Source organism: Saccostrea echinata, unplaced genomic scaffold (genome assembly GCF_033153115.1).
Source record: "Saccostrea echinata isolate AGI-Se365-2 ecotype Australia unplaced genomic scaffold, CSIRO_AGI_Sech_v1 ptg000058l, whole genome shotgun sequence".
Lineage (NCBI taxonomy): Eukaryota > Metazoa > Mollusca > Bivalvia > Ostreida > Ostreidae > Saccostrea > Saccostrea echinata.
In genome coordinates this window covers 756,234-781,966 of record NW_026889807.1, presented here as the reverse complement: position 1 = coordinate 781,966, position 25,733 = coordinate 756,234, and the positions used below count along the sequence as shown (strand labels likewise).

The following is a 25,733-nucleotide window of genomic DNA, read 5'->3' as shown; positions in this document are numbered from 1 at the left end:
GGGGTATAAATTTTTAGCCCATAATTGGACCTTTTTTTAATTTATTTCCTCAACAACTAATAATATTATTTTAGTACAAAGTGTTTTTGATGAATTTTCAAAATGTGCAAACTTTTTTTTTAGTATTTGATTAGCCAAAAATCTCCTTGAAAATCCATACCCAATCAATTTTGTCACCCCCTCCCCCCCCCCCCCCAAAAAAAAAAAAAAACCACACAATTTGCCTGTTTTTGGAAATAGACCTGGATGGCAAAGTTATGTTAAAACATCCTTTGTTATAATAATTTAAAATGTGTTCTTGTACTGTACATGTATGTGAACACCTTTTTGAAGATTTCTACATCAAATTGGGCTTGCGTAACCCTACTAATACTAGTACCAGTTTTACCCTTATTAGTTTTAGATTGCACATGGTGCAGTGTTACATGTATATCAGTAGAAATTAATTCATTTTGTGTTTTAATTAGATTATATTTCATGAATTGACAGGACCTATGACAGTCGGTAAGTACAAGTTTAAGTATAGACTGGGGTAAAATAAACCGAAATGCAAATGGTTAGGTTAAAGTTTAAAAAGGATCAAAGATCATCGAATGCCACAATAGACGAATTTCACATTCTGAAGAGTTATCTCCCGTTGTCGACATTATATCCAGTTACAGGCATAGATCCAGGTATTTCTTCCGCGGGGGGGGGGGGGGGGATGGGGGTGTCCACACCTCAGTCAAAAAATTCCCAGCCCAGAATTTCCTGAGAAGGAAAAAAAAACAAAAACAAAAACAAAAAAACAAAAACAAAAAAAAAAAAAACAAACAAACAAACAAACAAACAAACAAAATAAAAACAATGATGGTGGGGTCCATGTTTTTAAAGTGGGGAGGGCGTCCATAGTCATTTTTTTATTTGCTTCTGTAAATCAGAATATAGCCCTAGTCCTATTTAAAGAACTGTGCAAATTCCAGGGGGGGGGGGGGGCAATCTCCCTAGCCACTCTCTGTCCCTGAAATGACAAATGAGCATGTGACTCCAAAATAGTAGAAAACTTTTCCATTTGACTATACATATTTTTGTTTCTTGTTAGATGTTATGTACATCTAATGGTTTAAGGTTATGAACCCCTGGAGGTCATCTCCACTCTCTTAATGAACTGGAAATGTTCATAATATGACTACATCAAATCAAATAAAAGTGCATCAATGATAAGATTGCTTGACATTTCATTCATGAACTTGTACCCTCCTAGTATTAGGAATGGAAATCATTCAAAGAGATGGACCATTAAATTATTATTAAATATTCACATTTGATGTCAAAACAAAGTATTAGTTTGTATACATGAACAGGGGTCTGGGAAGGGGAAGGGGCGAGGGAAAGGGGTTATCTCTTTACGTCGTAATTGTTGAAAACTCCTAGAATGAATGTTAACCTCAAATCCGACTTGTACGTCTTCATTATTTTTAAGTGGTGGTGTCTCCATATGAGTGAAAAATTCCAGAGAGGGACATTTAACAACAAATGAAATATATGGAGTTAACGAACAGTATTCAAGCTCAAAAGTCCATTAATCAATACAAAATAGGAGCAGAGCGAACATGGACCTCCAAACATCAGAGGTGGGATCAGGTGCCATGGAGGAGTGAGCATCCCCTGCTGACCGGTCACACCCGCCGTGTGCTCCTTGTCATGATCGGGAAATAACGGAAAAATCCGTCGACAATTCAGTGTGTAAATAATGGCCTTAACAATTAGTGTGAAAAACGTCAGTCAGCATTTGACTCAATGATAAATTGTATTTGCTGACAAGGTCATTGTATCGACCATAGAACTTACGAAATGATGACTTTAAAAGAGACAGCTGATATTCTTGTTTCATCAACTTATTTGTTAATAATTTACCTCGTTTTAGAAATTGTTTATACGTAGAGTATGCTCTTGCGTATCGAATCAACTGAGAGATATATACCTCGTATGCAGGTGATGAAGGTATATTGCTGCATAAGTAAGGGAAGTTGACGATTGAAAGTTAAAGTCATCACGTTTATCATAAAGCTTGGTTGTTAGATTACCATTAACGTCTTTTTCAAGTAAAATATCCAAATATGAAACAGATGTGTCAGACTCTGTGGTATCTTTTATCTCAAGTTCACCAGGATATATCGTATCGACATAAGAATGGAAATAGCCATTGGTAATTGACAATACGTCGTCGATATATCTAAATGTCGAGTTGAAGGCCACAGCAGGTGTTTTCTTCTTTTCACGTACAAGATTTTGGACAAATTCTGCTTCATATGAATACAAAAAAGGCCTGCTAATAACGGGGCGCAATTGGTACCCATGGGAATTCCAATAGATTGTTGGAAGACCTGGTCTCCAAAAACCACATAGATATTTTCAATCAGAAACTCAAGCATCTTTTTAATGTCAACTCCAGAGTACTTGTGTGAACAGTCAGAATGTTTTTTAACAAAATAATTTTGCAAATGAACAAACAAACAAATGACTTCAAAAACACAATATACATGTACATGTTTATTAGTTAACAGATATACTTTTTGTCATATATATAGTTCTCCCTTGAATCAGAAATGATGATAAAAATATTTTAAGAATGATTAAGCGTTGAAAAGGTTGCGCATCTTAAAATTGACTAAGCTCTGTGGTTGAATTAGCTAAACCAGTTAAGCTTATTTTGCTACTCAGAGCACCTTGATTAACTATTTTTAATCATTCTGTTTTCTTAAATGTGCATTTTTTTCAACATGGATACATTTTCAGCTTCTGAAAACAATGCATGAAAAAAACTGCTTTTCAAATAGTGTAACACTTTCCAAGTACTTGTGATCATACGTTTTTAGGTCACTTGAATTTTTCTCGTTTTCTGATCACATTTTGTCTCCCATCCATCTGTCCGTCTGTAAACTTTTCACATTTTTGTCTTCTTCACTAGAACCACTGGGCCAATTTCAACCAACCTTGCCACAAAGCATCTTCAGGTAAAGGGGATTCAAGTTTGTTTAAATAAAGGGTCACACCCTCTTTCAAGGGGGGATAATCAAGAATTAGTGAAAATTTGTTGATATCATTTAAAAAAGTTTTTTCAAGAACCACTGACTGGGCCCAAAAAGTTCAAACTTTCTTTACATAGACTTAGTGTAGATTCAAATTTGTCCAGATCATGACCAACTGGGGTAGGGTGGGGCCACATATAGGGATCTAAAGATTCACATAGAAATATGCAGGGGATTTTTTCCATCATAAATCTTCTCAAGAACAGCAAGAGCATTATTAAATCTCATTTGTCTGTCCGTTTGTCAGTCTGTCCGTCTGTCACAATAAATTTGACCTTGGTCATAACTTTTAAATAATAAGAGATAGGGCTTTCATATTTCACATGTACATTACCTACAAGACCTTTCTAAATATACTATGATTTTCGAACCCATGACCTTGAAGTTTGACATTACTTTTCAAAAAAAATTACTTTATTTTAAATTGATCATTTTGAAAGAGAAAAGATAGGGCATTCATATTACACATATATATTACCTGTGACAAGACCTATCTAAATATATCATGACTTTTGACTCTGTGACATTGACATTAATGTTTAACCTACTTTTCAAAAATGTTATACGAAGGCTTTTCGGAAATTATTGAGCCATTGTGTATATTCTTCTTTCTAATGAACGTTTTTCGGTGAAAATTTGCATATACGTTTGACAAACACTAAAAATTAATAAAAGCAAGAAATATTTCAAAAATATTCTATTTCTTTTTTTTTTCAAAGGTATATTAATGTGTCAGTGGTAGGGGTATCCGCTGCAGTCACGAAATCAGATATTGAAAATATGTAACACCAACGTAAAAACTCCCAGTGGACCCAAAGTAAGAGCGAAAAAAAAAAAATCAAAATATGTATATAATTTTTAAATTTAATTTTGACCTCATTTTGTGCTAGTTTGTTAAAATTTCGATCAGAAATACGGAGATCATTAAAAAATTTAAGCGCGGTATAGCAATCTGGTAATGTCGACAAAACGGATTTTGACGTCAAAGCGGAGCAGCGAGCATACCTAAAATTTTGTATAGCGGTATTGAGAACTCTTGTCCTGAGTAACCGACCTACTAAAACAATAAAAATGCAATAAAACATGCCTAAGGGTTTATTATTTCATTGGTATATTTTATCTTACAAATAATTCAACCAGAGTAAAAACAAAAGCTCCGGACGACCATCAATTATTACGGACTAAATACCGTTGACCTGCGTTGCATAACTCGGTAATGTATGATACTAAGTCAACCTGACAGTGTATATGACACTTCGTGTATATTTTACACTCGGGTAGCAACGGCACACATTTTATTTTAATTTTTATTTTATAGAATCGTTTAGGAATTATAAGAGACAGTTTGAATTTAGGAATGGTATATGTAATGACAGAGAAAGTAGATTGAACGCTTCCCGATCATTTCACAATTGAGAAAATATCGGCTGACGTGACGTTAAAATGACGTTGCGATGCTGCTCCAGGTCAATAGACATATGCTTGTTTATAATTTCATCGGGACTTGTCTAATTACCCTATAAATAAGAAATTTTGCACATTTGTTTTATTCGTTCTTTATAAAATGTTGACGAATTTTCATGAATTTATCTCTGTCCTTTGTAGAGTAAAAGTAATTGTCTCAATAATTTTCGAACAGCCTTCGTATTTCCTTATAACTTTTGATTATAGAAGAGATAGGACTTTTAAATTTGACACGTACATTACCTGTAACACGATGTTTCCGAGCATGTTATGATTTTTTATTCCTTGACCTTGATGTTTACCTAATATTCAAAATTTTAACTTTGGTGATTACTTTTGAATGACATATGATAGGGCGTGCATATTTGAAATAATATGCCATAAATAATGGCATCCCATCCGCTGAGACACGGAAAGCAGTGAACCACAATTCTTTGAATTTGCTTGTAAGTCATCTTGATATAGAAACATCCTGATATAGTGTAGATTCAAGTTTTTTTATGCCCCGCCATGAATATGGCCGAGGCATGTAGTGTTTGTCATGTCCGTCTTTCGTCCTTCCGTCTGCCCTTCCATCTGTCCTTCTGTCGTGCTTTGCTTTTAGCTCAGTTCAAAGCTCAGTTTCAAAGAAACTTTTGATCAAACTTCATATGCTGATAGATATTGAAAAGAGCTATGCAACTGCATCAACAATTTTTGACCTTGACCTTTCCTTTGACCTTGACCTCACTTTTCGTGAACTAGTGTTTAGCTCAGTTTTAAAGATAGTGTAATCAAACTTCATATTTTGATGTGCGCTATTCGACTGCATCAACATTTTTGATCTGACTTTTCCTTTGACCATGTTTTCACTTTTCTTAGAGTTTAGCTTAGTTTTAATAAATTCATTCAACTTACTGTAATCAAACTTCTTATGCTGATACATACTGATGAAAGCTTTTCAACTGCATCAACCTTTTCGACCTTTCTTTTGACCTTGACCTCACTTTTCTTAAATTAGTATCTAGATCAGTTTTGAATAAACAATTCAAGATATATTTATCAAACCTTATATGCTGATACATACTGCTGAGAGCTATCAATTGCATAAACTTTTTGACCTTGACTTTTCCTTTGACCTTGACCTCACTTTTTTAAATTAATGTTTATCTACGTTTTAAATAAACCATTTATGATATTTCTATCAAACCTTATATGCTAATAGTAAATACATACTGATGTAAGCTTTTCAATTGCATCAACATTTTGACCTCAACCTTTCCTTTGACCTTGACCTCTCTTTTCTTAAATAAGTGTTAAGCTCACTTTTAAATAAATAATTCAAGATATTTTTATCAAACCTTATATGCTGATATTTATTAGTAAGAGCTATTGAACTGCATCAAAAACTTTTCACCTTGCACTTTCTGTGACCTTGACCTCCCTTCTATTTAATCTGTATTTTGCTTAGTTTTAAGGAAACAATTTATGATGTTTTTATGTAAGCATGCACTTAACCATAATTTGGTGAGAATTTTATTATCTATATCCAATTTTTTAGATTTTAATTTAAATTTTAAAGAAACTGTTCAAGATATATTCTCATCAAACTTCATACACTCAAACAAATTTTCATGCTGCATTAGTAATATACATTCGGCGGGTCATTCATGTCCTATGGACATATTTCTAGTTTTCAAATCATGGCCTCCGAGGGTAGGGACAGGCCACAATAAGGGATCAAAGTTTTATATAGGAATAAAAGGGAAAAAAATCTTCAAAATTCTTTTTTTTTTTTCAAAAACAACAAGAGCATGATTAATATTGAAACATTCTCAAGAAGTGTAGATTCAAGTTTGTACAAATAATGACCCCATGGGTTAGGGAGGGGTCATTTTTTTCCCTGTCCCTATTTGCCATCCACATGGAAATGCAAATTTTAAAACCATTTTACACATCCACAGGACAAAACCAATCATCTTTCAAATGATCATGATTTAAGACTAATGCATAAAATGTAATGGAAGTTCTGGGAACCAGTGTGTTTAAACGTTAAATATTTAAAAAAATGCCCCCATTTGACCCACAGGGCGAAAAAAAAAAATTCCGAAACCTTAATGCACATCTACAGGACACCACCAACCATCTCCCAAAAGATGATTAGGCTTGTATGTAAAATGTAAAAGGAGTTCTGGGAACCAGGGGCTTTTTGCATTAAAAAACCCGTCATTTTTCGACCCCCATCTAATCCCTAGGGTGAAAATGAATATTCCAAAACCTTACTGCACATCTACATGACACCACCAACCATCTCCCGAAAGAGGATTAGGCTTCTGTGTAAAATGTAAGAAGAGTTCAGGGAACCAGGGGCTTTTTGCATAAAAAAACGTCATTTTTCGACGTCATTTTTGCATTAAAAAACGTCATTTTCAACCCCCATTTCACACCCAGGGTGAAAATGAATATTCCAAAACCTAACTGCACAACTACATGACACCACCAACCATCTCTCAAAAAAAGATTAGGCTACTGTGCAAAATGTAAGAGGAGTTCGGGGAACCAGGGGCTTTTTACATAAAAATCGTCATCTTTCCACCACCAACCATCTCCCGAAAGAGGATTAGGCTTCTGTGTAAAATGTAAGAAGAGTTCAGGGAACCAGGGGCTTTTTGCTTTTAAAAAAGTCATTTTTCGACGTCATTTTTGCATTAAAAAACGTCATTTTCAACAACCATATGACCCCCAGGGTGAAAAGAAAATTCAAAAGCCTTACTGCACATCTATATGACACCACCAACCATCTCCCAAAAGAGGATTAGGCTAGTGTGTAAAATTTTAGAGGAGTTTGAGAAAGAAGAGTGTCACGGACGGACATGAGTATCAACAATATACCCGAACTTTCTTTAGAAAGTGCGGGTATAATTATCAAGAAACTATAAATATAGAGTTTCTTTTGTTAGCTATGAAATATTTTGCGAAATGTTCTCATGTACTTACAGGCTAGGGAAACCTGATAATAGAATAGGTGTGTTTTTCCATAAATTCTTTCATGAACACTTTCATTTTTTTTTTTTTAGTTTAGTATTCTATCATAAGAAGAAATTATTTTAGAAGAATAAAACCATGGAGAATCTGTACAGCAAACCGGAAGTGTAGTATGGTCGATATATACTGCCGAACTCATGTGAAAAATCATTTTTAGTTGTTACTAAATCTACCTGGGATATCTAAATCTAGAGAGGTGTCTATTTATTTATTCTTCTATGTATTTATTATTCATTTATTTGTATAACAAAGCAGAACGCTCGCTCCGTAACGGGAAGGTCATGAATTCAAGCTCCAGCCGCGACTGACCTAAGTCAATAAAAAATAAGAAGCAACTTGTCCTTCGCCAAGAGCTTGGCACACATCCTTATGATGAGCTTTTAAAAACTGAGCCCCCTGGTGACGACAGATGGCGGCACGATAAAGATCAATAAACCAATCAAATATTACAAAGCTAATGAATACTTAGCAAGATATCGACATGATATAAAGGGAAACCTGACAAAACTGATAAAATAAGAATGACATGTATCATTATATGTGTGTATGTTTTGCATATGGAATTGTCATCAATAATTCTTCCTTTTTTCAGTGTACTTTCTTCCACTATTTTACACTTTAGAAAATGTCAGCTTTTTTTTTTAAACTTTCCTTTGTATTAGAGTTTGTACAGTTTTGTCTGATTTTAGCATGTTTGACATCTCTGAAGACTTTTTATATCTACTATTAGATTTACAATGGATTTCTGATTAATTATTCAATATGATTTCTTTAAAATATGTCATGACGAGGTCGTATTTTTTCTACTTTGCTGATATGGTCTTAAGGAATTGCTACAATTATCAGAATACTTTAAACGTTTCGTTCTGAATTTTACTCCTAAATAAAAAAAATGCAAGATTTATTTTTTATTTTAACATAACTGATAATTTTAAATCAAACAATGACTTCCATGATTTTTATTGCATTTCACTTACAATCGAAGTAGGGAAGGCGGTTGAACGCGTTTGACTTGTCTGTAACTATCAACCATGGAAATATATAACTTAAACAAAATACTTGTATACACATAATAACCTACCTTTAACCAATCAATTTCATGGAATTACACCACAACTATGTAAATATTTTCTCAATATAATAGGCCAAAAGATATATCAAAATCGATATTTTAATGTATTTGTACTTTGTAGGTAATCAAATTGACATTGTAGGTCCTGATGCAAGATAGAAAGACCTCACGATATCTCAAACTTAACGAAGGTTTTCATTCACATATTTTTTTTATTGAGGTTTTACTTTCTTGGGTTTGTTTTTAAGGCTTATTTCTTGTCCGTTAACTTCGTTCAAAAACTGAAAAAGAAAATTAAAAGAGGTGTTAAAAAAGATTTTGAAAATGGGGATGGCAATTCGTAACTTGTTAATCGATTATTCGGTCGGAACGACGGTAATCGGTTGAAAAACAGGTTATCATTTTTTCAAAAAAAATAAATATGTGTAAATTTGAACACAATTTCTTTTAATTGTAACTTGCTCATCAATTATTCGGTCGGAACGACGGTAGTCGGTTGAAAAACAGGTTAACATTTTTTCAAAGAAATAAATATATGCAAATTTGAATACAATTTCTTTTAATTGTAACTTCCTAATCAATTATTCGGTAGGAACGACGGTAATTGGTTGAAAAACCGGTTATCATTTGTCCAAAAATTAAAATATGTGTAAATTTGAACACAATTTCTTTTAATTTCAATCTTTAAAAATCAAAATTTTAAGTATTTAAGCTGGAGGTATTTAATGTTCTCCGGAAAAGATCATGAGGCATTTGGTCAGTTTGTGAACCGTTAATGAATAAATATTTTAACACAATGGGGGTTGGGGGGGGGTTGTTGGTAAGGCCACCATAGGAAGCAAGATGGCGTCATATGGAGTAGAAATGTTTTCTCATAATATCCGTTTATAAAGATTTAACTTATCTTCGGAAATTGAATAGAAATATGAAAAGAAATAAAGTGCTGTATTTTTACGCAACATCTTTGTCTGTAGTTTAAGCCTACGACAAATGACATCATTTTTGTTCATCACATACTCAAGGAGTAAACATGCAGTGTAACAGTGACTTTGATCATTTAAAAAAAAGTATTTTAAGAAGAAAAAAAAATGAATCTCTGGAGAAATCAAGTATGTCCTGTTATTCCTAAATGGTTTGAATTAATACACTGTAAAGTACTCTGAACTAATTACAATATCACACCATGTGCCTTATGTAGTTTATCCTTTGCAGTTATCTGTCAATTTTTAAGGAGAATTGAATCATTGATTCTATGTGATTTTGGGCCCTGTATGATATTTTTATTGTCGGGAGAGCTCTTCTTTTTAGGTTAAGTTCCTTTTGGTTAAGGTATTTTAACCTAAGGTAGTACAGTGTATATAAAGTCGTTGCATTATTTTTCGTGTTGCCAAAGCCTTTCCTTACACGGTACCTGGCGATATCTTTAGACAGCTCTCAGAGCATTATTTGAAAAATTTACAGAACATTTTGAGAGGCGAAAGGAAGTCACTGATAAAAAGTAAACAATTATTCACCATTATATAAAAGTAACATCATCTTGAAAAAGTGATGAATTGAACACTCCTCCCCCCCCCACCCCACCCCACCCCCCTCACACACACACACACACACCTTTTTTTCATTTTGCAGGTAACAAACATTAAGTTAAAAAAAAAAAAAAAAACAAAAAAAACAAAAAAAACCAAAAAAAAAAAAACCAAAAAAAAAAAACCCTGAGATATGCAAACGTGCTCTAAAAAGTCGTACTGTCTTATCCGAGATATCAGTATTCCATATTTACATTGAAGATCTTTTTTTAGTTTTTACATAAAATCAAAGATTTCTCTTTTTTTTACAAGTCGTGTTTACCACACATATTCTAAGGGTACATTCCAATTATTTCTGATCTTGGTAAACATTGTTAAGTTTGCGGCGTATTGTTGAACCTCTGAATCTCTGTTGTCAAGAATTGGAAAGGAAAAGCTGACCGGGATTTTAACGAGGCCGAGACTAATTCGAGTGCGCATGACTTTGCGCAGCTTTTTAATTTCATGCAGTCATATTTGCGACATTACACCTTTCCCAAATATTGTGATTTTAATACAAAATTAACATTATCTCTAACTCCTATAGGTCTGAAATTATGCTTTTACGACAATAATTAGGGAAAAAAACCCTGAAATTGCTCTAACGACGTCACTGTTTTCCTATTTTGTAAGCAATGCATGAAGCTGAAGAATGACGCATGACTCGCTTGTATATTCCAGACGTCCATGGACATTTTACTAAAAAAATGTTGACAGAACATCAAAAGAAACATACTTACAATCTAAACGTTGCTATTTTCACCAAAATAATTCATCTTTGCCGATAATTCATCTGCACCGATACATATATTTACCGCAATATGGCAATTTTAGAAGTATTTGGCATTGAAAAAATAAACTTTGTAATAATTCCTACACCACCTAGATTCTAAACTTTTTTTTTTTAATTTCACAGCTTGGTGTCTTTTTACAATAACTTTCATGTACTTGGCTGAAAAAGAAATCTCTAGAGCAGAAATATAAAAAATATGGAAAAAAAATGCCATAATCTGGCCCTTTTCCATCAAATTCCCACAGGGTCCAATAGTAAAATTTGACAACTTTTGAGATGACCCCCTAAGAAATCGGGACGGTTAACATTCATTTTTTTAAAATCTTAAAACAATAAATGCAATCGTAAAAATTAATTCAAAAAAAAAAAAAAAAAAAAAAAATGATCAAAATATCTAGGGTAGAAATAATTAGACTCGGCCTTGTTAAACCATTACATGTATTCGATTGAAAAAAAAAATAAATGATGAAAATGAATCAGCGTACCTGAATAAGAAGCTTCCATTACACCTACTAATAAAACACACATGATACATGCAGAACCGGTATATGCTCATCAACCGACTTCACATACATTTTTCTTTTTTAAATGCAGTACTTACTATATTAAATATTTGATATTACCAGTCAATAAGCATAAAGATTTTAGAAACAGTTAATTATAACTTATATTAACGCTAAGAAAGCTTTGGGTAAAGAACCGCGTAAGTTGTGTTTTATGTATTTTTTTTATAATCACATGTAAGACATAGCCAAATTAAGGCCAATTCGTGAATTTATGCATGACCTCGTTGAAGTTATTATTAAATCAGACAGATTGTAAAACAAAAACCTTAATTTTGAACTATAATTTTATTTATCGTATTCAAGTTTTTGTTTTCCATCTAGATCTTTTGGAGTGCATCATAATGTTCCGATTTCCCCAACTCTCCAAGTTCCGCATTAATTTCAAATTCTTTACTTTTTGTTTAATTTTAATATGAAGTCATTGTTTAAGAATTTAACCTTGATCACATATATTTCGTTATTTATAGCAGAGGAATGTAGCAAGCTTTTAATTATATTTTTCATGAGTATTTCAATTCATTTATTTTGGATTTTGAATAAATCATTCAAAAGAATAAAGAAATCGCTAGTTCTAAAGTTCATCTCATGTAGGTTACTTCGTCTTCATGTTGTCCTGCAGACTTCACCAAAGCAAGATACCAGGATGTAGCCTTAACAAATGTGATTTACAAGTAATATCCGAAAGACACCTGGCTTTTACTTCCTATACCAAAGAGAAAAGTACATAACTAGAAGCAAAAGTGTAGGTCCCACACGCAGCCGGGAACACTAATCAAGCACCTGCCTCCAGGTCATGTCTTTTTAGGGAGAAATTCATGATTTTCATGATTTTCATTGATGTAAATTTTCGTAATATGAAAAAGTCTGCATAAATATAAGATACTTACCATAGGCAAAGATTTTATCAGTTCTTAATATAATTAAAATGATTGCTATACTAACAAACATCATGTCAAAGCAAAGTAGCTTATACGACTAACTGGAGTAAAATATGTTTTTAGAGGGCTATTATCGGTTCATTTCAACTCTTCCGGTTAAAAGAAAGAACATATAATGCATACATACATATATATAACTTATTATTATTATTCAAACACCTTTATTACTGTTTTCAGTAATATGAACTGATCTGAAACCTTCCGTGTAATGACAGAATGGAGGAAGCAATGAGATTTGAGGTTCAAAAAATGTGACCCTTATATTTCTTTCATAATGCTTTGTGTCCTGGTAAGAAATTTCATTTTTTAAAATCCCTTTTTTTAAGTCTAGGATAAATATTTAAACGAAATTCGAGAACCACTAAATATTGGCAAGAATATGTACGCTGTCGTTTTACATTTTTTTCCTCTTTAAAGTATATAGGCGAAAAGGGGTTGGGGATGGGGTGGGTGTTGTCTAAGCTCTTGATGAATCAAAGTGATATCAACAGAATTCAATAATTGAACTCATATTAACTATTTTGGTTATAATAATAAAGGGAATATTTTCATTTATTTTTGATATTGCATGTTCACTGTATATACAAATAAAAAAAAAAAAGTTTTCAAAAATAATATCATCAGTTTTTGTGATATTATATGTTAACTACAACACTTGGAATGCTTTTATATACTCTCAGTTGTCAATTTTTACCTCTAAGAAGCAACTGGAATAGATTCTTTTTCGTTAACCAACATCTACTCGCAAACAAGTCTTCCCGCCTTTTAGTCATTGTATTTTTTTCAAATCATTCTGGAGGAGTTTGCAATATACCCTTTTGTCCTTTTCTAATGCCCTGTTCACACGGAGAGTTTAATTCGCAGTAAATTAATGCGAAGTAAAATGATACGAATCAAACTAATGCGAATTATATTGCGTTCACACGACAGCTAATGCGAAGTAAACTAATGCGAATTAAAATTTTATTTCTACAACAAGGCTATTCAGTAAGGTTATTATGACGTCATTTACAAATCACGTCATTTTGTGCAGAGCAGATCTACATTTGACATAATTTCATAGTGTCTGTACACATTTTAGTGATTAACATAATTTTCCTTTGTTTTCCACTCAAAAATAGCACAAGTACCTATATTTGACCATCGACATGTGGCCTGTGACTTAATTCTGCCCTTACGCATGCGTCAAAATTTAATTCGAATTAGCTTCGCTTAGCGTTCACACGGAGCTAATGCGAAGTAATTTAATGCGCAGTAAACTAATTTGAATTAAACTAATTCGCATTAAATTTTCCGTGTGAACGCGGATCAAATTTAATTCGCAGTAACTTACGTTTAATTCGAATTAAACTCTCCGTGTGAACAGGGCATTAGTCGGTACAGATTTTTTTGTAATCAACATCCAGTTAAAATGTTTAGTATAGTCAAACACATATAAGATCATTAAATGCTAAATCAGTTAAGTTTGATGCATATGCATGGTAACCTTATTTCTTTCATCCTGCATTAGGAAAAGTTTTTACTTTCATAAACGATTATTACTTAACGCGTTTCAAAATACCTTCCTTTGCTCTAAAAATACCGATTTTTTCTAAAATCTATTATAAGTCGGACATAGAGTTTTTGGACAAGAAATAATTCTCTAAAATATCCGACTTATATATGCCCGATTATACACAGTATAACATGGTGAATATGAATTGAATGAAAGATGGGAATATGTAAGCATAAAAAAAACTTCCAACGACGATATACGACGAAAGTTTAGGTATACCTTTTATCGCATATTCCAAAGGGAAAAAAGGCTCGTTTCGGTACATACCGTCTCCGGTGTTAACATTCACCAATGGCCGACATAAACAGGACGAAAATGTTCCATTACATCTTTCTTTCTCTCTCTCTCTCTCTAAGTAAAATATATTCTTTAAAAAAATATTTTTATCTCAAATATTATGTACAAATAATGTATCTGTCTTATCTAACGGAATACTGGATGCTGAATATACTGCCTGTAGTCATATACCTGTAGAATGCCCAAAAATCGAAAATAAAATTTAGAAATTAAGAATACATGTGCATGCATTGATAAGCCAAACTATAGCTTAATATTTTGCTTCTGGGAAAATAAATTAAATTTAGAAGAAGGTAGTCCTTACGAAAAAAGACAAAAATGATTACGTCATAGAACGTCACGAGGAAAATATTAGACTTACAATTATGTGCTGCACTGGGGGAAAAACCTAAAATGAGTTCTAAAAATGCTGAAAATAGCTAGAAACATGTCACATACATGTATAAACCGTGCGTTCGCGTGTAACTGACAGAGGCGGTTTGTAAGAGAAAGTATCTGATGATGAAAGATATGTAAGGAAACCGTTTTTCAATAGAATTCTTATCAAATCATTGATAAAGTGTTTAACAAGTTATGGAAAACGAATGTCGCTACGCCGTTGCTGATCTTGTGAAAACAGTTACTTGGTAAAAAAAATAAATCTTTGACAAATAAGATTATCCTACTCTAAAAGTTGTTAGCAAACTAAATGTCGAGCGTTTTAGATTGTTTACGTGTAGGCATGGCGCTTGACTGTTTGGAATGACATATTTTTTTTTAATGAACTGCACACGCTAACTCTGAATTTCCGCCTACATTTTTAAAACCATTTAATTCAATACTAATGAGAATTTGGCCATTTAAATTTCTGAATGCAAAGAAAAATTCAATGATGATTGATTAATAATTTTAATACCAGTGTAAAAACGTGAATTGATAGCATGAAATATTTATAGTTCCTGTATCACATATTGTAGGCATAGAAATTAAAGCAAAATAGTTCTACATTTAGTCTATTGATAATTAATTAAATGTAAATTTTCAAGATGGTAAAAATTTAAAAAAGTAAAGCAAAAAAAGTTATCCTGGGAAAAGTATCATTTTATGTTCATCGTGGTAATGTAATTTCAAGTAAAACTTTACCATTTACACATGTAGGAGGTAGGTTAAGATTTTTTCGACATGAAACATTTTCCAATTCGAATCAGCATTGAAACAACGTGCCTGAACGTTACGTGTGGATAAACTGAGAGTATAAACAGGTTAAAACAAGTCAAAAAAAAAAAAAAAAAAAAAAAAAAAAAAAAAAAAAAAAACTCAAACAAGGAGGGAGAGGGGAACACCCGGCATGCCGGTGCTGGATCCGCCTTTGAATACATGTACGTACTAGATTGTTGTCCAGAAGTCATTATTTCAATAACCAGTAAGCGTGGTGAGAACGACATTTTCTACAAAATCCACATTTCTCAATAAACCCGCGATGCTTATACATCGTAAATGCATTTATCAAATAATTTTCTATATTCTATGACACCCTGTTTATATTTTATTTTAATTTGTCCATCCAGTTGAAACAATTAACAAGAATAAAATCATCTATATTTTCTACGATCACTGCATTACATGTATGAGCCCCGTTCGAGAATATTTCACTTATGCACAGATATCAGTGGATATATACTTATCACTTCTTAGCAAAGATTAATATATGTTTTAGTAAACAAGTCGGAATTTAAATTTTTCATGAGCACGCAAACAGGCAATACTTTTTCGGATATTAATACAGAAGGATGAAAAGCAAACGATGTGATTCTTGACAATCAAAGGGAAACACTTTTTTATCCTCTACCATTCGTCACTGCTATATTATGTTTCTATATACAATTCATATAGGTCTGTCGATCTACAGTAATATTAAGAATATAAATTTAGAGGACAATTGGACACGCCCCCCCCCCTCCGATATCATCGCTCAAGTAGTAATTTATACCCCCACCCCACCCCACCCCAGTTTATTGTTTTCTTTTCACGTTATGTAAATATTACATCCAACCTTTATTTGATCGCTCTTTAAGTACATAAAATGCTATATATTACCTCTTTTTTACCATCTCGAGAAATCATGTGACCAAAATTACATTTATGTGATGTATATGGCTATTCGGGTATTTTTTTTATGAACTCTTCAAATAAGCTTACTGAAGTCATTGATAAAAAATTTATGACAATAATTGTTAAATCTGTTGTGATATTTTGCCACTTTAATGGTCTTCTATCTTGGAAACTTAGCCTCTAATTTTCACTTTAATAGTTCAAAAAAAAAAAAAAAAAAAAAAAAAAAAAAAAAAAATCATGTCCATGTACATGTATATAGTTTCATTTTCCCAACAGGTCAAATAGATCGGCGAAACCATTGTGACGTCAATTTTCAAAAATGACGTATAATTGTTTTATAATGTTCAGCTTGACATGAATATGGACACAGGCAATGGATAATAAATAAACTAGATGTAAAATAACATTTATATACAACAAGTGTAAATACTGCACTTTTTCTGATCTGCTACTTTTTTCAGTCACCTAACGTCCAGATATAGTCTAACTCGGACCACTGTCACTTAGTTAGGGAGCGCGGAAGTAAGATGCTATATATATACTAATATAGGCCCAACGTATCTGAATAGTCACGTTTCGAGTTCATCCGGAACGTCCGTTTTTATTTACGTTTAGTTATGCCGATCACGTGATTTACAGAAAATGTTCAGCAAGGGTACTTCCGGTTGTGATTGTTTGCGATAGTTACCCGATGTCGTCTGACACAAAATCCTATTTTTGCGTTGCGGAGGGATGCAATTCTGATGAAAGAAAAAGGGGAAGATATGGTTACATGAAAGATGTAAGATTTTATCCCTTTCCAACCCAGAAAAAAGCGCATGCACAAAGAAAACGCTGGCTGGACCTCTTGAGAAGAGAAAATTACGAGCCAAAGAGAAATCACAGAGTATGCTCTCTTCATTTTAAGGAAGGCAGACCAACAGAAAATCATCCATACCCAGAGCTCTTTGCATAAAATAATTTTAAGGAAAGTCTGAAGGTTTGTTATGGTTTTGATTATTAAACATTCCAAAGTTAGTATCAGGTATCATGATTGTACGTATCGAATGACTTGTGCCTGTCTGCCTGGCATAGTTGTGCACACTATTTCCCTTTGATGTAATTTAAAATCAAGATTATAGCTCTACAAACCTGCATCAAAATAACTAGAAAATGATAATGTGCTATGATATATTGTAGGATTAAACACAAAATTAAGAACTGTTTGAGCTTTTAACATTTTAAATAGGTATGGAGTATTACAATTTAGAGAGACACATACTATAGTCTTGAGTGCGTATAATTTGTTATCTTTAGATTCGTTCAACAACTTCAATATCCAAGAGGAAAAAGTGTATTGTACAAGACACTCAATCTGAAATCTCAATTCCTCCCCCAGTGGATTCCCTGGCTGCCAGTGAAAGAGTACTTGTATGTAAGATTATTTGCTGATATAAAATTCAGTAACAAAACTTGTGCACAAGTATTTATCATTGCAGATCAATAAAAATATTTGATAATTTAATTGTATTTTTGAAAACTGAATTTTGATTTTTTTTTTTAAATTAAGGATTATTATTTTTCAGCATTCACAGATTAATAATGACAATTCCATTTTTGTTTGGCCAATAACTCAAGAAAAAGAAGTGAGTGATCATGAGCGTCCAACAGCTGGATCTTTTCCTGACACAGGTGAAAATATTTGATTTTTAAAAGAATTATTAACATTTTAATGGCTATCTATCAAATGTCATATTTTAAAATTCTGGCAACTTAAAGAGAGGTAAGCTTACTGCACAAAAATTTACATTTAAAATATACTGTAGGCACTCATGTAGACATGGACCACTGCTACATCAGTGGTAGTTTTTGCAGTAATGACATGTCAACCAGAGATATAGGAATCCAAACCTCACTCACTACTGCAGATATCAAGGTTCTCGAGGAGAAGTCAACCAAACTGGAGGATCCTGAGAAACTCATGAGAGAGCTTTTTATAAACAAAGTTGTGAAGGATGACAAAAATGTAAAGATGTATACTGGACTACCATCAAAGAAAATCCTAAATGGTGTATATGGTATGAACCGGTGCACACTAAATTCAGTGATATTATAAATGTTAATACATGGTCTTTTACTACACTAAAAAGGTTGATCAAAGCTTTTTTAATATTACAAAATTTTATCAATACTGTGGTTTCTTATCTTCTATAATTAAATAACATTTTCTAATAAATAACTTTCCCCTTTATTTATTAAGATATTTTGGAAAAGGCTTCACCAACTTTGAAGTATTGGTCAGGACAAGGGAGTACTACAAAGAAACTTTATCAGAAAGACAGTCTAAATGCAAAGTCGGGCCCAAAGAGGAAGCTCAGCAGGTTTCAGGAGTTTGTTTTAACTCTGGTCAGATTGCGACTAGCTTTGACTACATTTGTCATGGCAGATTTATTCGGCGTATCCACCTCAAGAGTTTCTCAAGTCTTCACTACCTGGATCAATTTCATGTGTACAATCTTCAAACCTTTATTAAAATGGCCCTCAGGAAATGTAATTAAAAAATTCATGCCTTCATCTTTCAGAGCTAAATTTCCAAATGTAAATTGTATTATTGACTGCACTGAATTTTTCATCAAAAAACCAAGAAATCCAACTGCTCAGTCTCAGACATTTAGCTCCTATAAACAACATAATACTTATAAAGCACTGGTAGGTGTGTCACCTTCTGGTGCATTTACATTTGTATCAAATTTGTGGGGTGGCAATGTTTCCGATAGGCATATCACTAAGGAAAGTGGTTTCCTGGACAACATACAAGCTGGAGATGAAATAATGGCAGACAGGGGATTTTTGATCAGGGATCTTTTGCTTCAACGCAGAGCTAGACTTATTAATACCCCCATTCACAAAGAAGTGTTCCTGGGGTAAAGGTAAGTATTTGTCTGCCTCCGAAATACTTAAAACAAGAAACATTGCAAAATTCCGCATCCATGTAGAGAGGGCTATAGGAAGGTTAAAAACATTTCATATGATGTCCAACACCATGCCAACAAATTTAAAACCACTTGCTGATCAAATGCTTGTCATATGTGCATTTCTTTGTAATCTTCAAAAACCTTTGGTCAAAAAGTAAGGAATCGATGTTCCATATTGGAATGTATACTTATAACTGACATCTGTGTTTAGAAATATTTTTTTTATTGTGTTCACTTCTGATATAAAATACGTGTATAAGAACTTCAATGTAACAAGTAGCATATATTTCTTGAATGATAATCAAATAAAAAGTAAGAAAATTGTTCATAATGTCTCATTTTTACAAGAGTTGAAAATGTATGTTTGAGACTTTAAATACATAATATTTCTGCTGACATAACTATTTTTACAATTGTCTTAGTGCTCTAAAAAGGTACTTCTAAAAAAAAATCTGAGATTTTTCAATAATTCTCTTAAATATGTGTTCATCGAAATATATACGATCAACAATAAAGCCCTTTTTTGTGTAAAATACAAAATCACACCATTGTTTTTGGCACACACCTAGTTGGCCCTTAATTTGTACATACCATGGAGAATCAAATTTCAGTCTTATATTTTCATTTTCGTCTAAGACAACATGATAATGGTCATCAATACAAGCATCTTTGGGCATTTTAATTTGATACAAGAAGGAACATTTTATCTCAAGTAATCCTTCACCACAACAATTGCACTTAATTACACCATCTGGAGAAGCCCCTAAAAATGGATAATCTGAGTCTACATATAAACCACATAACTTAATCTCTGCATGTTTGTGCTGTTTTTTATACTGCTCAAAATAAAGCTGCCTAGCGACTGGTTCATGTAGCTTACCAAATGCCAGAGAAGGTACAGATACTTTTGAAGTTTTCCCAATAATCATTTTTGAAATATAATTCTCTTCATTTTCTGTAAATCTAAAATGCAAAACTGATGAAAAATGTGAGGCAGTAATTCTACCAATTCTGTGTTCAAGCCATTCATGATTTTCATTATGCCCTTTAGTTTGATCTTCAATTTCAGTAATTATTTTCTTATCAAAAATATTCTTCAATTTTTCGGTAACTGAAAAAAATGTCATAAGGAGGTTGCATATTCTTGCAGACATCTGACATTGATGGAAGTACAACATTATTATCATCGTCATCATCACTTTCGAAAGACTTGTCATAAAGTGTCTGTAAAAGAAGAGCCCCTGTACCTCTACATAAGTCATAGAAGTCCTTCTCGTGGTTGGCCAGGGGACCTTGACTGGGAATTGCCGGGTCATACGAGTAAACAGTAGCAGATGTTGGTTGGGGATGTGTCTGGTCCACTCTCATGTCTATGTCGGTGATCTTCTGGGGGTTAGATTTTTTTCTAGGTTTATCCCAGATACACTGTGTATCAGTGCCTACCTCTGTTCCTCGGTCTCTGTGTCTCTCACAAAAACTTGTTAGTGAAAATGGAAAAGCAACACAATGTCTGCAAGTTCCATTATCCCTGAAAAAATTATATAAGAATTAAGATTTTATGAACCTGAATTTCAATAATTAGACTGTGACTTCACATTATTAAATATGCTGTATCAGTTTTAAGAGATTATGCTTTCATGGAAACAGAGAACAACATGTATTTAACATGAGGTTACCTAAAAACTGGAATGTACTTACGCCACACAAGTGCATCCACCAGACAAAATTTCTCCTGTTGTCTTGTTTGCCAAGATCCATACATCATAAGGCAGGGCTGTCTGTCTTGTCTCAGGCATGCAAGTTGCCCTCAAGTAAAGGTATTCTTGGTGGACATGATAGGCAACCTTGACATCGTCAATATGGCAAGCCATGTGTAACCGATACCCATTATCTTGCTTATAAAGGCTTAGTCGTTCATGACTCCACCCACACCACCTCATTAAGTATACCAAAACATCACACGATTCAAAGTCTGGTATACTGGCCAAATCCTTACTCCTGCAAAAGTAGTTAGTTAATATATAGACAATATCTAAACTTCCAACTTCTTAATTGTTAAATTGCTATAAAAATGTTCTTAATAGGCCTCTATCATGTAGGCTCATTTCACTTTGTGAAAACTGAGGTGGGTTTAGGTGTGTGTTACCCCAATTGTTTGGTTTGATGTATCAATACTGAAAAGCTTAGTCAATAGATATAATTTTACATAAAGTGTGAAAAATTAAAGTCTTACCAATCGGTCACAGCATTTACAGGGTCTAAAATAATTTTCTTGTCTCCAACTGTCACTGTCCTGCGCCTTGCATCAAACACGGAGTACTCTTCTTCCTCATTTGTAGATGTCAAAACCTATGTCATCATTATACAGAAAGGTGAATGATAATATGTTTAACCAGGTTATGCTAAACCACAAAAAACATCCATGAATAAAATAAATTTGAATAAAACATATCTTTTAATTTATAAATTGTAAGGTAGATACTTTCATTTTTGTCGTTCTCGGTTCCGACTAAGAAATGTATTAATCAGCTGATCAGTTAATGCTTCAGTGAACGAACGATTACCTCAAGACGAAGTTCCTCAGCAAGCTCACATAAACGCACAAGATCTATTTTCCTGTCTATGCTGCAGCTAATACCTCTATCTTGCAGATATTTCCTAAGATCTGGCACTTGAAAGCCGTAAAAATTGATTCCTTCTGCCATAGCTATAAGACGCTATGAAACCGGAAGTTTCCTTGCTGAACATTTTTGACATGGCGTGACTAAAAGAGAAATAAAAACGTTGCTCCGGATGAACTCGAAACACGGCTATTCGAACAACGTCTAAGGAATTAATACTGACCAGATCTTTATAACATTGATATGATGATTTCATCCTTTACATTAAAGGATTTTTAGTGATACGTTGGCGAGGTATGTTCTCAATATTATTTAGATCTAGCAAAACACCGTCGAATGCATGTGTATTTCATGCTGTAAAATAAACACATTTTTAAAAAAGTAAACATGGTCCGCACAATATCACCATCGTAATTTTTTGCATATAAATTGCTTTCAAACCGATGTTTCATTTGTGAAAATTTCAAAGTGCTGATATAATGCGGACCTATCGAAAAATGCTTTCAAGTCCTTGATTTTTAATGATTTTTTTCCGGAAATACGCATTCCGAGCATGATTTGACCACGAATAGACAGTATACAGGGGACACATTCTCAAAGTTTTGGTGTATTTTTTAACAAGCTTATATCCAACCTTTAATTTCAACGTAAAGTTTTAATTCAGCATAAACTTTAATTTTTAGAAATTCTGAGGGCCAAATAATATATCAAGTGAACCTTGTCCTTTGCGCATCAACAAAATAATTATTTTTTTTTATATATATACGATAATGTTCTCATCTTATTTTTTATGTTAACCCGTACGAAAATCTGAACCGTTTTCCGCCTGGAATCCGGTTAATTAAGGCGTATTACGGTTTAAAGATAGCCGTAGTTAGGTGGACCAAAGGCGGACATGGAAAACGGTTAGTATGTTAGATGGAATCCGTCTTACTCGTAGCCGGAATTCGCCTTACATTTAAGCCGTATTTTTCGGAATCACATGTTAGACGGATTCCGTCTAATTATTAGCCAGAACTCGCTTAACGTTTTAGCCGTATTTTTCAGATGCATGTCTGAGACGGATTCCATGTAACTAGTAGCCGGAATTCTTTTAAAATTTTGGCAGTATTTTTCCGACATATAATTTTCATCTAAATCTGATTACAAAATTAAATAGTGTAATTAATTTCTTTAACTCACTTAATAAAATGGTAAGTTTTTTTCTAGGCATCAGAAAAGTTCGACTCCATTTCTAAAAAGATCGGATAATTTACCTCTAAGGATTATGAGAAATGACTAAATTATGACAATCTTCTCGATTTCCTGTGGTATTGCAATTATTTTGGTAACAATTATAGTTCCTTTATTAGAATTATTTAAACGCAAAACATGGTTTAATAATAATTCTTGAATTTCTAACTGCAGTTATATGGTTAATGATTTTGTCTATTTATAAAAATAAGATAAGTTTTTCCTTACCATTGCAAGACAATATATAAGTACATAAAATTCAGGTCTCGTAGTCTGATTACGAGGCCTGAATTTGATAATGGTACGCAATTACATGCAAATTCATGTGCATTTACCTTTTAACAATAATTTTATTAAAACACATTACAGCTGTTATTATCTAACATTTTAATCAAATAACACAATACAAGCGGAGAATAAGCACATTACCCAGGAAAGAGAGTTTAATCACATTCTAATCTGTTCGGGAACCTGCACACATATCCTTTCCTGGCACCTTCATATGTTACAAACATGCAGTTTGACACAACACTATGCAATCTGATGACTTCAAGACAATCATTCAACGATGTGGACAAAATATTGGCTTTTTCATCAAACCTTTGACATTCTAATGCTTGGACAAAAGCCAGTGTTTCTTTTTCGTAAAAGATAAAGAACTGGACTTGCCCAAAACGCTTGTTTATTCCAGATTTGTACTCAATTGTTGAATTGTCTCTTTTCGTCATCCTGGAATAATTTTGTCCATAGATAATGAACGATTGATATTCGATCCTGTTAAAACTTTTAAATTTATTTTGGATAGAAGCGCATCCAATAAACTTTTCAAGAGCATTTTGTTCTTTAATAGAAAGGGTCTTCTCTTTCACGGCCCCAAGAACATAAATTCCCTCCTCAATAATGCAATTTCTTTTAAGAAGCGTGGCAGATTCGATCGCATTGTAAATTTTTTCGCACTCAGAGTCCTTCGAAATACAATTTTCTTTCAGCTCCGGTAATTTTTGGATAAAGGAGACGCCCGTCAGAATTTGGTTGTCGATGTTTTGAGTTCCTCGAATCATTTTCAATAGAACCCCATTTTTGTCCTCAAAGGAAAAACAACTGTGCGTGTAAAGTGGACCCAGTGCCCTGACACTATCGGGTAGATGAAGAAGCTGGTGTACATTGAGGCGCATAAAACGAACGTCATAGAGATCAGAAAAAGTTTCACAAAATTTGTTTAGCATGACCTCGGCACGGTTTACATCATCATCTGTTGAACCACATTTTAATAAAATATGCATGGAATTAACCAGCAGTAAGTAATGTGAGAATCTATCCCTATCCAGGATATCATGAAGAACTGGGGCCCCAAAATAGAGAAGAAACGATCTATATTCTGAGGCTTTCCAATATTTTAGGTCCTGAATAGATCTTGGTAATCTTGTAATGTTGAGTGTTGGTTTGATACTGACCAGTCTTTCGTCAACTTGTTCCTGCCTGTCATGGAAAGTAAAGCTTTCTTTTCCTTATTTTGGTAGAAACCATAACTCCAATAGAAGCTTCTGTACTCCAAGGAGAACCCCGTGCATATAATCAATAGCAATACCATCGATAATGTGAAATGCCGGGAAAAATTGTAACCAAGATGGGCCTTTTATCCCTTTGATGACTGAATTGGTGTCCACCGCATCCCTGGCATTTGAGAGCACATTAGCAGGCGTCCTAGTTGGTCCTTTAGGGTTATCCTTTTCAAATGGAAATATCCTTGCGTGCCCTTTGCCAATAGCTTCAGTCTTCCCTTCTTGTTCACATTTCCAGCACGCATGTGCTCCATTATATTGTATATGGTTACACAAAAGACTCCTGGCAGGTAGATCAGCTGTTCCACAAAGTAAAATTGCTTTGCATGTAAATATGCCTTCCTCTGGTGACTCGCATTGAATTCCCGAATGTAATTCTGTCATAGTTTTTTGGAATGGCTTCAAAAATGTTCCCATTGAAGGTTTACTACTGCCAAACCATAAACTTGTTAAAATCATGTTTTCTTTTTTCATTCGCAAATGATAAGGCAGTTCATTTATGACCAGGTATATTGGCCAAACGGATATATTGCTGCTTTTAAAAACAGGGGCACCATCGGTATTGAATGTAAATGAAAGATTGTGTGGATCACTTAATATGGCATTATTATCAAAGTGACTGCGATATAAGCTTCCATCATATATATCTTCATACAAATGCAGATTCTTCTTTCTCCTAAACCGATGTTGTATGCTGTTGTAAAATCCTGTTTGTCTGAATAAATTTCTTATTTGATTTGCTAGTGGGATTTCTAAAAAATAACTTGATGTTTTAAGGCTAAATGGTTGACCACAGGAACCATAAGGGCATTTATCTAAAGATTTGTCTTCCACCAAACCCAAACAATTGCTGCAATAGTGCTGATGAATAAGAGGATTTTTTAAGTTACTGAAGAACTTTTTAAATTCGTGTAAGGTAGTGCA

At 33.4% G+C, this 25,733-nt stretch overlaps 2 protein-coding genes across 2 annotated transcripts in view; one reads left to right on the top strand and one right to left on the bottom strand.

Annotated features, from left to right (window-relative positions):
* Nucleotides 1–25,733, bottom strand: part of LOC133174437 (uncharacterized) — a 140,594-nt gene that overhangs the window by 21,070 nt on the left and 93,791 nt on the right. The gene's annotated exons all lie outside the window — the stretch shown is intronic.
* Nucleotides 18,271–19,571, top strand: LOC133174442 (uncharacterized). Its single transcript, XM_061309569.1, has 2 exons — nt 18,271–18,496; nt 18,679–19,571. The coding sequence occupies exons 1-2, from the start codon at nt 18,301–18,303 to the stop codon at nt 19,344–19,346; spliced, it is 864 nt and encodes a 287-aa protein (XP_061165553.1). The 5' UTR covers nt 18,271–18,300; the 3' UTR covers nt 19,347–19,571.